Source organism: Diplodia seriata (genome assembly GCF_021436955.1).
Source record: "Diplodia seriata strain FDS-637 chromosome Unknown scaffold_2, whole genome shotgun sequence".
NCBI lineage: Eukaryota > Fungi > Ascomycota > Dothideomycetes > Botryosphaeriales > Botryosphaeriaceae > Diplodia > Diplodia seriata.
Window position 1 is genome coordinate 3,470,593 of NW_027117309.1, and position 13,102 is coordinate 3,483,694.

Below are 13,102 nucleotides of genomic sequence, written 5' to 3' on the forward strand. Positions count from 1 at the left end.
AAGACGACGGAGGTAATTGGCCGAGCAGAGGGCGCGGCGCCGGACGCGGGCCGCAGCGCAGACGGTGTTGATGCCGGCAGCGCAGCGGCGGGCACGCGTGCGCGGTGGGCCAGCGTGCTGCGGCGCTGAGGCTGCTTTAGAGTTCTGCTGCTGAGGCGGTGTTTCAAAGGCGATGAGACAGGCCGGGGCTTTGAGGGCGATTGTCGGTGGATTGGGCTGGTGCTCCGTGCTGTGCGGAGAGAGCCCGTCCTCCTCTCAACGGCAGCCCGGCGCAGCACGCCTCAAGTCGGCACAGCGCCCCGGCGCGGCGCAGGTGGTGCGGTTTTGCAGGCGGTGCAGTGCAGTCGCAGCGCCGCCGCCACGCCCACGCGCGCTGCACCGCGCCGCCGGCAGCGGGCATAGGTAGTCGTAGGTCGCCAGCATGAAGCGCGGGTTGTGCAACGAATGTGATGATGCGTGCGTTGAATTGCGAGGCGTCGGCGAGCGGCTGAGGCTGAACCTATCAAAGGGGGCAAGACTTGTTCGCGCCATACAATCTCCGCCGTCCCCCAAAAAGACCGTCCCTATCGCACCGTCTCGTCCTGCCATCTGCCGTCGAGAGCAGCCTGCTCCAGCTCGTTTCCCAGCGCCTGCGCCAGAGACTCCGCGCGCCGCCCCTCCCTTCTCGCCCTACCAGCGCCCTCCACGCCCAGGCCCTCAGCACGCAGACCCACGACCAGGAGCCCCCATCTTACGTTTCGAGTTTCAACCACAGATCGCTCCGCGTTGCACGCGTCCTCGGTGGTTTCAATCTCGGGGCGACGGTATGCCTCCCTGCGCGCGGCCCTGACGATGCGCGGCGCGTCGGCGTTGCTGATAGTCCACCTCTCCAGGCTCCTCATCACTACTCCACCTTCCTTTGGATACCTCACCGCCAGCCCAACACCACCACCGACCCCCGCGCCCCAGTGCTGAGCCGCCCAGCCAGCCCCCGACCACGCGACCCGCCGCCCTCCCACGCCCCTCGCTCCGCGCCGCCCCGACGAGCCTCAACCTCACTCCTGCACGCCTCCGATCGGCGCCTGCCACCCGCCCTCAGCTTCGTAGCCCGCACATTACATCAACAACATGGTCGTCGCAACCATTAAGTACGTGCTGCCCACCGCCTCCGCGCCCCGGCCCCCTGCGCCGCCGCCTGCTCCGCGCTAACCACCGAGTCGCACAGATGCGTCGTCGTCGGTGACGGTGCTGTCGGCAAGACGTGCTTGCTGATCAGCTACACGACCAACAAATTCCCGTCCGAATACGTCCCGACGGTCTTCGACAACTATGCCGTCACCGTGATGTGAGTGAGCCTCCAATCCTCCCTGAGACGCCATCTCGCTCTTGGCGTGCGGATGCACTACATGCATTTGCCTTGGACGACCGCCGCCGCCGGAAATCATCCGCTGAACTTTACGCCTACAGGATCGGTGACGAGCCCTATACCCTCGGTCTGTTCGATACTGCCGGTCAGGAAGATTACGACCGTCTGCGGCCCCTGTCATACCCTCAGACCGACGTTTTCCTGGTCTGCTTCTCCGTAACCTCGCCCGCATCTTTCGAGAACGTCCGCGAGAAGTGGTTCCCTGAGGTTCACCACCACTGCCCCGGCGTCCCTTGCCTGATCGTCGGGACGCAGGTTGACTTGAGAGACGATCCGAGCGTCCGTGACAAGCTTGCCAAGCAGAAGATGCAACCCGTTAGAAAGGAGGACGGCGAGCGTATGGCGAAGGAGCTTGGTGCCGTCAAGTACGTCGAGTGCTCGGCGCTGACCCAGTACAAGCTGAAGGATGTGTTTGATGAGGTCAGTTATCCCCAGGCCTGCTAATCCTGCCCGGCGAGAGCTGATTGCGTTGTGTGTAGGCGATTGTCGCGGCCCTCGAGCCACCGCAGACCAAGAAGCCCGGCAAGCGCTCGCATTGCGTGGTCTTGTAGTGCTCCGGCCGTGGAAGGCTCACAGCGCAGCCTAGGCAAGCATCGCCACTATATCATGCTTCTCGTTTCTTTCAGGTCGGGCGTGGTCGGTTTTCCCCGGATACCTTGTTGTGGAGACCCGGCGCATTGGGTAGCGGATCAGTTCTTCTGAGATTTGGCAGCTTTCGATTTCGAGTTGGAAGATCAAACATTGAAGACATTTGACATTGGCCCGCGGAACTGCCCATGATCATGATGCGACTGACGTGACGGTACAGTTGCGGCTGTGTGCGTTGGGAACTTGGAGCGGTCACGGCATGGCAGGGCGGATCCGGGGTCAGATGGGTGGGTGCCGGCGGTTTCCAGCTTAGGGACCGCGGCGGTGGATGGTTCGTAGCATGAGGACTTTGGAAGGTCAAGGATATGTTCGTTTATGAGGAATTTGTACTTCGGTCAAGGGTTGGATGCGTCAGGATGAGTATACGTCTCTTCTCAAGTCCCAGCTCCAAATTTTCAACTACCAGCGCGTCTCCCAGCACTTTCCTTCTGAGTCAATTTGCGTGACGTTGCCCGCGCGCCGCAGTGTGTACGCGGGTGCACGCGCTTTGCCTGGACAGCACAGCGCAAGCTCGTGGCTGCAGGCGAGCGCGCGGGTTGGCATTGACTGCCGATACTGCTGCAGAATCATGGGGAGCAATGCGTAGAAGCTACTGGCGGAAAGATGAGAATAGCATTGTTCTGCATGGCATCGTTGCCGCCGCCGCCGCTGCTGCTGCTGCTGCTGTTGGTAGGTTGTCCGTTTTGTTGTCCCTCTGCCACCACCCGCCTCCATCGTCACCCTCCCTCTTCAAACCCTCCCGACCGCCGCTCTTGCTTCGCCTCAAACTTTTGGCGCCGCTCCGCTTTTGCAAGCTATCAGCTCTTTCCCCAGCGCACACTGAACCGACCGCAACTTGGGCGTCCATCGAAGATGTCGCTCAACTGCTACAGTCCGACGAAGCGGCGCGTCGCGTCGCCGAAGAAGTCTTCCTCAGCCAAGTCCTCCGAGAACGAGAAGCCCTATGCGGCTTTGGATGAGACGCAGCGCTCGCACGCGTACCGCTACAACATTGGAAATAACTTCTATCGCGAACAGGTGGACAGGGAGAATGCCACGAAGAAATGCGTTCAGACCGGGTCTGCACCTGCGGACAACCGTTCGGACAAGAGCCTTCCTCGCATGCCAGAGATGACGTCGCCGCCAAACACTACGATCACTATGTTCATGACGCAGCTGAACCAGCCTGAGCTTCCGCAGAAGCATGACGACCTAAAGCTTGTGCCCGAGTCTGACACCGAGGAGATGCCTACCGACCGCGCTCTGATTGAGAGTCGCAGTGAAGGCAGGCTCTTTCGTATGATGGCACAAAGGGCAGAGACTCCTCTGCATACTGCTCCATCGCCTAGCTCGGAGGAGGGTGATACGCCGCCTAACGTGCCTCGCCAACACTTTTCGAAGTGTCCAGCTCATCAGCGCAAGGTGTCTATGCCAGACAGTTCCAAAGTTTCCTCTTCCAAGGATCTACGCCACGAGGTAACTGCCCGTCGCAAGCCTGGAAAGCTGGCGTTCAACCTCCCTGGTATCAAAGGCCCCGCCAGCTCCTCGACCGTGGGCGTTCAGCGTAGCACTTTGGCTGACCTCGACATTCCGACCAAAGCTGCAAAGTTCCTGGGCAGTTATACTGCCGCAGACCCTCACGGCAGCTCCTCCAAGTGGACTCTGAACTTGAGCCGCCGCAAGACCCAGCGGAAACGTGCTAACACTACCAATTCTCTCCCGGAAACGACTTGCGAGCAGGATGAAAAGGACATAACGGCGCTACCTCCAGTGTTCCCAACCAGCTCTTCGGCAGAGCCTGATCGCAACACGGCTTTCGAGGACGGCACAGTCCGAGTTGCCATTGATTCCCGTGGTAACGGCCGCCGGTTTGCCCATCAAGAGTCCAACCCATCCCTCCCACCTACGCCTCCTGCCAAGAATACTCCGCCTCATATCCGAGCGGCTCTTGACGCTCTTGCTGGAAAGTCTCTAGGTGGCCTAAGTGGGCTGGGAATCGCCACGGCGGAGAGCCATGACGAAGTGGCCAGCATAGATTTCGGTGAAAAGACGCCGAAAGACGAGAAGGGCCCGGCGTGGATCAAGCATGGAGTGGCTGAATACGCGAAGTTGATTGAGGCTTCTCCAAGCATGCACTCTATGAAAGCGAGCGTTGTCGGTTCTCCCACATGGAACACGCAAGCCGGAGAGCAGACTCCACGTCCGGCTGGTCCACGTACCGATGGTCTCAGGATGGATGGCTTGACGAAGGAAGGATATCTCCCGCAAGCCGTTTATAAGCCGAACGACTACTCTCCGTCCGTCTACTCGACGATGTTCAAGACACCAGATCTGAAGGAGGTAGGTTCTCGGAATTATTCTTGGAGGCGGGTGAGCTGCCAGACTTGGGCGGCCCTGGTGTCATTCGCCACTGCCGTTTCATGTCCGGCTCGTGAAGTGCCTTCCACATCCAGAAGCCACGCGCAGCTGTCACCACTTCACGCGCTCGCCCGCCCGCCTTCCGCCAAAAGCTTTCGCTAACGCAAAAATCCAGCGCGGAAAGAAGCCATACTCCGTCAAGCCCACGCCCGCTCTTCGCACCATCGCCGACTCCCCGCCGACCCGCGACAACTTCGACACGCCGGCGAAGCGCAACGACGACCTCACCAACCCTAGGACCAACGCTCACCTCAACTCCAGCTCAAAGGAGTCTTTGCCCATCGTATACCGCTTGTCGCAAGGTGAGTTCATCCTCGAGGACGAGGACGGCATCCGGGTCGTAGACGATAAAGATCTCTTCGCTCGTCCGCCCCGCACCTCATCCTTGAACTGGCAGAATAAGCCGCCGCCTGGCGCGCGTCTTTCCCTTATCCCAAGCATGTTCCTTCAAAAGCTCGCTACTTCAGAAAACCCAATGACTTCTTCCAACCTCACTACAGACCCGAGTTTGTCAAACACGTCAAGCACCATGCGCGACGCCCCGCATCACGCCAACCACGAAAGCGTGGCTGAGCGCAACCCTGCTTCGAACAGCATCGACTCTCCGACCGACGGCTCCGACGGAGTTCATATGAGCCCCAGCGCGTCGCGTAGCGGCCAGCCCTCCGACCAGGCCTTCCCGCATTCGGTCGGATTGACGCCGTACTTGGCCCAGCAGCTCGACAACAACCCGAACGCGATCAGCCCAGCTGGCTTCCACCACCCGAGTGCCGTACCGTCGCCGCTTACTGGCCCTTTCCCTCCCACCATGCAGCATAGCATGCCGACTCACGAGCAGCTGCTCACTCACTTCCATGTGCTGCACTATCATATCGAGGAGACATTCCGCGCATTCGGTGATGCCCAGAAGCACACTAGAGAGGCGATCGTGGCCGACAGCGAGAACAAGTTCAGTGAGATGCGTAACGCCATCGACGAGTACTTTGCGGACGTTCGCTCTCACCTCAACGCTATTGAGCACAACATGAGCCGCGCTACTGGTGAGACCGAGAACTTGAAGAACGCTCTGGATACTCATGTCCGCAGCATGGACGAGCACGTCTTCAAGCCCATGAGGAACATGACCAGCCAGAACAACGATTTGATCAAGAAGGTGGAGACGCTCCAGCAGCGCATTGGCCAGCTTGAGAAGAAGTCGGAGAACACCCCACCTGCTTATTGCTTGCCCGACAAGAACGGAAACGGCCAGGGTCCCACGCAGAACCGGGCCGTCATGGAGGGTCAGTCTGCGCCTTTCGCACGTCAGTGGAACTACGATGGCTCTCGCCACACGCTCTCTGGTCAGCAGCAGGACCGTTCGTCGTACACTGATGTTGGTGGTCACTACTACAATGGCGCCGATGGTGCTCAGCACCACAACTACCAGGACAGGTACAACTATGCCGGTAACTCTTCGTACAACAACTACATGCAGTAAGTCTGGAAGCCCTCCGGCGAACAGAAAGCTGCTTTGACTAATCACAAGGTTTGAAGGCGCCATTAATGACGATGAAGAAGCTGTGATCGATGGACGTGAACTCTTCAACTCTCTTTTCGATACGTTCAAGCGCAACCGGCTTTGAGTGCTCATTCAAGATCCAAGGCGGGTAATGGTCAAACTGCGATCTGCTTGATTTGCTTTTGTATTATTAGATAAGAAGAACGACACAAATAACAAAAAAACGTTTAAAAAAAAATCTGGCTGTCGGTGATTGTGAATCACCATTGGAATTCAGAACTAATTGACACATGCAAACGTGGATGTAAGTCTTCAATGCGGACGAACGCGTCTACATCTTGAAATCTACTCTCCGCGTAGATAGATTAGTTTCTTCGGCGGCGCCCAGAAGGCTCAAATATTTCGTAACCTTCTGTGACACAGACAGGCGGCACAGCGGATGACAAAAGATTCTAGCCACCGCACCATGTTCATATCTGGACGGTTGAATCTTGGCTATCGGATTCAACCAGGGAGTATAGCGACCTCGGTGGGGCTCAGAGAGCGCAAACCTTCCGTCACCTGCTGTGGCCAGCCGCATCGGCCACCTACCTCGCCGTGCGAGAGCGTTGAGGTGCTAGCGCAAGGCGGGTGCGGAGGAGCAGGGCCTTGATGGAGAGTACCCTGCTGATGCGGCTTCTGTCGCACGCTGGCCGGCTTCAAAGGAGTCGCATGAGCCAGGATGTTCCTTCCAGCGTTCCCGAGACAGCGTGCAAAACGACGGCCAGCACGGCGGGAGCCCGTATCGTGCCGGCTATTTTGGAGCATTGGAGGGGCGCGGCCCCTGTTCTCTTTGGTTCGGACGGCGCGGGCAGGCGCTGGCTTCGGGCCAGGGCCGAGAACACATGGTGTAGGGCGCAGTGGCCACCCAAATAGCCTAGTAGCCGCCATGTTCACGCTCGACGTTCCGCAACGACGACTCCAACCGCCCGCCTCTCACCTCTCTTCCGCTATGGGCGAGCCTGAGAGCTTGCCTGCACCGCCTCAAGGCTCCCAGCCTGCTCTGTCCCGTCCCGCTCCCGCGTCCGCGACTGGTCAGCGCCGCGCCTCGGCCGCTCAACACCCGACATCAGCCGCTCAGCCTACGAGGACGACTCAATCCCAATCGCCAGCCCGCGACGCCGCTGCGCGCAACGCGCCAGCCTTCGTAACCTTCCAGCACGCCGTCTCGTCCGCTGCGCTGCCGCGGATCGACACTGCGCCTGTCTATCCGCCCGCCCACCTGCCTATCCACCCCGGCAGCAGGCCGCACAGCCGCTCGCCGTCCGCCGCCGGCCTGCAACTCCAGACCGACTTCTCCAAGCTGACCCCCGGCTCCCGGGAGCTGTCGCAGACTCCCTCTATCGTGAACACCCCTGCCGAGGCCTCGCAGACCCCGGGAACGGCCCCCATGGATATCCAACAGAACGTCAAGGGCCTCCGCTCCACCCTCTCGGCCGCCAGTCTCACGTCCTCGCTTTCTCCCAGCTCCGCCATCTCTTCGCCTGCCCTGGGCGCCCTTACTGACATAACGCCCCTCCCGTCTCCGTTGATCGTGAGCGATTCGCCCGGCCCGTGGCGCCGAGCCGCCGCAGGACAAGCACACCGACCCGACTCGCGTGGGTCCGCCGCTGTGTCTCGGGACGACTCGCTGGCCATGTTGTCGAGCGGCACTCTGTCGCCCTCGCGCACACCGTCGAGGAAGAACAAGGGATACTCGGGCCTGATGACGGCAGCCGTGGAGGCGCACAGCGCCAACGTGCATGCGATAGAGAAGAACAAAGCGAACCACAGCCGCAATCGGAGCCTGAGCGAATTCGTGCCGGAGCAGCTCGTGAATACCCGTCCACGGAACGTCACTATCTCCAACGCTGCTAATGCTCGCGTGCAGCCAAACGCTCTAGAGCAGGCCGCTTCGCAGTCGCAGCTGCGGCGCGAGGAGTACCTTGCCGCGCAGCGGGGCCTTGCTCCTGCTCCTGGCGCTGAGCCTACCCGGACGCTTCCGACGCCGCCGCCAAGCAACCGTGGTTCTATTGAGAGTGAAGAGGAGGAATTGAAGGAGGAAGATGCCGGACTGGAGTATCTTGCGGTGAGACACGATTCTGGGAAGAAGAAGTTTTACCGGCCGATCCGCCAGCTCGGCCAAGGTGCTTTCAGCAAGGTCCTGCTGGCCACAAGAGAAAAGACGGCCTCAAAAGATATCACGGACGAATCCAAACTCAACCCGAGAAAACTCGTGGCCATCAAAATCGTCGAGCATGGCCCGGCTGGCGGTGCGGACGAGGCACGCGTGGAGATGACATTGAAGCGCGAAGTGGAGGTGCTCAGATCAATCTGTCATCCCTCGCTCATCCATCTCAAGGCCTTCGATTTCGACGAACAGCAGGCGCTCATCGTTCTCAACTACTGCCCGGGAGGCGATCTGTACGAGCTCGCAGACAGAGGACGCGATGCTCTGACTCCACCTGTCGTGCAGCGACTCTTCGCAGAATTGGTTGGCGCGGTGCGGTACCTGCACAGTGAACTTATAGTCCACCGTGACATCAAACTTGAGAGTAAGCTTCCACTTGTTGTGATGCGCCAACTCCTGTTGGCCGGTGCGTTGACCATCAAACAGACGTTCTTCTCAATGTCCCTGTGACCACCCTTCGTGAACTCTTGATTCCTTCGCGCCACCGCACGGCTCTCGTAACTCTCACGGACCTTGGCCTCTGCCGTCGCATTGACCCCAACAACCCGAAGCTCCAGACTCGTTGCGGAAGTGAAGATTATGCTGCTCCTGAGATCCTCCTGGGTCAGGAGTACGAGGGTCGTCTGACCGACGCCTGGGCTCTTGGTGTTGTGCTCTATTCGCTCATGGAAGGTCGTTTGCCGTTTGATCCCCCACCCGGAAAAGCCCGCGGACGCAGCAGGGCGGTGCACAGGATCGCGCGTTGTGATTGGATGTGGTGCCAGTTCGGTGATGAAGATGGCGTCTGGGACCCTACGAAGCCCGGCGCTAGCGACTGGGGTGGCGCACGGGACGTCGTCGAGGGCTTGCTGCAGAAAGTCAGCCGCGGTCGTAAGTCACTCGACGAGATCGAGAAGATGGACTGGGTCGTTGGCGGGATTGCTATCGAAGGCGAGCTCCGACGGGCGGACGAGGATTCGGACACGGACGTTGTGATGGGCAACCAGCCAGCATAGCGGCTATTGAGGATCCCATTATCAAGTCCCTATCACGCTTGCGGCCCCGGTCAATGACGTGCCAGAGGTGTGGTCACGATGAGATGGTTGGATCTGTCTTTTTCATTACTCTCTTCCTCTTCTCACATGCGTTCGTTTCTGCCCTGCCCTTTCCGGCCTTCAACTTTCCCAGTGTCCCGTCATCTGGGACGTGTTCACAACACGGCATAACTTGATTGCACTCCACCTTCACTCACACTTCCCTCAAATTCAGTTGCCTGACGGCCGATTCACTTTTCTCTTTTTCCTTTTCCCTTTTAATTTGACCTTCTACTTCTACCGCTTTGTTTTGTTCCGCATGTCGATGATACCACGGTTATTGGTGTTGCGCGCAACTCTTCTCTTTCTTCTCTCATATTCTTTCCTATGGAAAGAAGCCACCACTTCTCACCTTCAATCCTCGCAGTCCCTCCTCGCCGATAGGATCTCCTTTTTTTTTTTTTTTTCTTTCCTCATTCTCTAGAGCCGTGGTATAACATGGCTTTTTTGATTAGTTCTCTGCGTGTTGCTCCTGTTCCGCTTAAGAAATTACGTGTTCCTGTCTGTTTTCTTCAGAGGGGTTTCAAAGAGTATTAGAAAGGATTAGGATTGGAAGGACAAGAGGTCGCCTCTTTTGGTCTAGCAAATCAACAAAACGAAACACACAGAGAGAAAAAAACAATAAAAGAGCGTTCTTGAAAAAAAATTGGAGGCCCTGCTTCTCGTTCTGCAACTGCTTTTTGGTGTTTATGTAGAGAAAATTTAATATTGGTACGGAAAGAAGCACACCAGAGATGACATGTGTAATTCAGTAGACCGACCGATTGTGTCGATTTCCCCACGCTCAAACGCATGGCATGTTCCGTCGAAGGATCTAGTCGCGATGGCGAGTAGTGACTCCATAGATCGCGGCGCTTGATGGCTTACCTTCCAGATTCGGATAGGAGGGAGGGTGGCCAATGAAGCCCTTGAATATATGGCATGTAGTTACGTTTTATGTTACTATGGCGTAGAGGAAACCAAAGAAGGGGCTGATTGGTCCCGTGCCGATTCTGGTATGCAGCATATGTGTGTGGCGTTTGGGAGCCACGTGGAAGGTGGGGAGCCATACCGTCTGACGTGCATGATCCTCCTGCATGCAATGCAGGAGCTCGCTTGCTGCCGCTACAATCTATTTCAAAACAGTCGAGCCCTATGGCCGGATGCACATGTCCCGTCTTGAAGTTCATATATCTACGTCTGGGTATTTGTTTTGAAACCCCGCGGGCCAAGTTCATATCTGCATCTGATGTTCTGCTTCAACTACCCACGAAGTTAGGGGAGGTCTTCAGGTCGAAAGAACGGAAAGGTCTCGTTAGATTTGGTTAGTATTTTTCTTTGGTCTTTTCTCTCAGAGTCATATCACATGAGTTACGCTTTAAAAAAAAAAAATAACAAATGAAATCCTTCCCCCTCCCTTAGTCCCGGCTATACGCCCTCCCGCCGCCCGCACTACTACCCCCCAAACTCCCCGCACTCATCCTATCCCCCGCCCCCCAACTCAAGCTTCTTCCTCCACCTCCTTCTTCCTCCTCCTCCTCGCCCTCCCTCTCCACCCTGACCACCGTCTTCTTCGCGATGATCATCCGCTTGCTGTCGTTGCTCTCCAGGCTCAGCTGGTCCAGCTCCGCCATCATGCCGATCGCGCCGCTGCCGCCGACGGCGCTGCCGCGCCCGGCGGCGGCCTCATGCTCGCAGAAATCCGGCCGCAGGTCCAGCGACATCTTGCCCGGCTGGTCCGGCGGGGAGCCCGCGCCGAAGAAGAAGGCGCTGCCGCGGTGGCCCAGGCTCGGCTTTTGCCTGTGTTGATGATGATGATGTTGCTTGTACTGCCCCGCCGCCGCCCCCGCAGCCGACGACGACGACGAACCGGTGGCGACGGCGGCTGCCTTCCCGGAACCGCCGCTGTGGTGGTTGCTGATGGGACCCATCTGGATGGCGGTGCCGAAGGAGATGTTGTCGTTGAAGGAGCGGCCGTTGCCGGTGCCGCCGCGGCTGCGTTGGTTGTAGGAGGGGTATTGGTCGCGGTATTGTTGCTCGGCGTAGTAGCGGCGGCGGTAGCTGCTGCCGCCGCCGCCCGCGTTTTCAAAGGGGCGCAGGAAGGGTCCGAGGCAGCTGATGGTCGTCGAGATGATGGCGAAGTCCAGCTGGAACTGGCCCGAGATGACGGAGTAGGCGCTCAGGAAGGTGGGGTCCACGTTGGGGTCGGTGAAGGCGCGGATGTATTTCATGCGGAGGATGGAGGCGATGATGACGCTGTTGACAGGAGAGAATGGTTCGTTAGGATGGTGTGTGGGGGACGAGGTGGGATATGGGGATGGGGGCTTACGGGAGGCGGATGCTGAAGGCGAGGATGACGACGATTTTGAGACGGACGGCCATGTGCAGACCTGCGACGAGGTAGATGGCGTTGAAAAAGATGAGGAGCTCTGTGAGGCAGTCGAACACGCCAATGACGACCCATCGCCAAGTGATGTCTCCGCAGATTCCCAAGCCCAGTGTGAAGAACTGAACGGGGTTACAGGAGATGGAGACCATAACGAAAGAGGTGACGATCCAGGCGGCACATAGCGCCATTGTCGCGTAGGCAAGCGCGGCATGCTTTTTACCCGCGGTAAGACGCAGATACAAGAGACAGACGACGACCTTGGAAAGAAAGAGGGTGAAGATGTAGAGAAGCTGCTGAGCGAAGTTGGCCTGACCATGCGAGTCAGCAAATGGTGCTTGATCTTCCCCCGGAGCAGCATCGCGCCCGTTACTCGGCACTGGTGAGCCGATGCAAAGCTTACCTTTCCAAGCTGACTCAGTCTGGCTGGGTCGAGATGTTTCAGGCCCAGGCCCTCGTGGACTTGGAGGTACACAGTGGCGGCCTGGAAAAAGGAGAAGAGCTAGATTGCATGAGCGACAGTGTGGAACGGAAGTGGCGGAGGGGCTGACCGTGGCCACTGCCAGCAAGGAGTCGTCGCGCTTCCATTCCCTGACATTTGTGCGAATGTAGATTCTGACGGCCAGGCAGAGCATCACAAAACTGACAGTGACGGTCGTGATGACCATGACGAGCCCCCTCTTGTCATTCTCGTTGATATGGTAGGCGGGGGGGATGACATCGCTCGCCAGTGCCTCAGCCATGGGCGTGGGACGCAGGGTGGAGAAGAGAAGGTCGGGACGGGAATGCTAAGCAGCAGATCTGGAAACACCACGATCTTATGAGCGACATGCGATCGGCGGCAGGGCGCGGATCGTCAGGGCAGTTCCAACGGGTGTGGAATTGGCGAGATGGGCAGCAAATACGGGCACATGGGTAGGCCGCAGCACGAGCGTTACAGACATGGTGAGAGGTAGTCTGACGGAAGCGAGAGGCGTCTTTCAATTTGCAGGCTGGGACATGTGCAATCAAGCCTCGTGGGGTTTCCACTGCATGACACATGTTGTTGGACGAGGACGTGGACATGGGCCCGGCTGCGGTAAGGCGTAAGGCGCGACGCCGCGAGTCCGGCGGCGAGGATTCGCCCTGGAGGGCTGAGGCCACGGCGAGTGCCGGCCTCGAGGGGGACTTGAATCAGCGACGACTCAATCATTTGCGGGTACAGTGCTTGGCATGGACTGAGGAGCGAGCTGCGAGGCATCCAATGCAGATAAGCGGGAGAAAAACGCAGCCTGCAGCGGGCCAAGGCCACGCCGTCGGGTCGCTTGCACGGCACAGGGTGAGTCGACGCGGGTAATGTCGAGCATGGGGGGTCGGTTGGATGCAAGCACGCGGGCTAGCGCGGGGCGACGACGATGGCGCACTGGATCAAACGGCGGACTGCACGGCAGATTGAAGAGGACCCGGAGAAAAACACGAGCTGGCGGGCAGTCGTCGTGGATTCAGCGATCAGCCGACAGGCGATGCT

General features: G+C 58.6%; 4 protein-coding genes across 4 annotated transcripts; 3 read left to right on the forward strand and 1 right to left on the reverse strand.

Moving 5' to 3' along the window:
• Positions 1–1,308: 1,308 nt before the first annotated feature.
• On the forward strand, positions 1,309–1,956 carry cdc42 (GTPase Cdc42; the record flags this gene model as incomplete). The annotated part of the gene is made up of 3 exons (XM_066773874.1): positions 1,309–1,313; positions 1,447–1,825; positions 1,885–1,956. 3 exons carry the CDS (start codon positions 1,309–1,311, stop codon positions 1,954–1,956), a joined length of 456 nt encoding a protein of 151 aa, XP_066636441.1.
• A 949-nt stretch (positions 1,957–2,905) lies between these two features.
• On the forward strand, positions 2,906–5,927 carry SLS55_002393 (uncharacterized protein; the record flags this gene model as incomplete). The annotated part of the gene is made up of 2 exons (XM_066773875.1): positions 2,906–4,372; positions 4,566–5,927. The coding sequence occupies 2 exons, from the start codon at positions 2,906–2,908 to the stop codon at positions 5,925–5,927; spliced, it is 2,829 nt and encodes a 942-aa protein (XP_066636442.1).
• Positions 5,928–6,939: 1,012 nt separating this feature from the next.
• On the forward strand, positions 6,940–9,152 carry SLS55_002394 (uncharacterized protein; the record flags this gene model as incomplete). The annotated part of the gene is made up of 2 exons (XM_066773876.1): positions 6,940–8,521; positions 8,584–9,152. 2 exons carry the CDS (start codon positions 6,940–6,942, stop codon positions 9,150–9,152), a joined length of 2,151 nt encoding a protein of 716 aa, XP_066636443.1.
• Positions 9,153–10,627: 1,475 nt separating this feature from the next.
• Positions 10,628–12,338, reverse strand: SLS55_002395 (uncharacterized protein; the record flags this gene model as incomplete). The annotated part of the gene is made up of 4 exons (XM_066773877.1): positions 10,628–11,465; positions 11,539–11,906; positions 11,999–12,097; positions 12,147–12,338. 4 exons carry the CDS (start codon positions 12,336–12,338, stop codon positions 10,628–10,630), a joined length of 1,497 nt encoding a protein of 498 aa, XP_066636444.1.
• Positions 12,339–13,102: the final 764 nt, after the last annotated feature.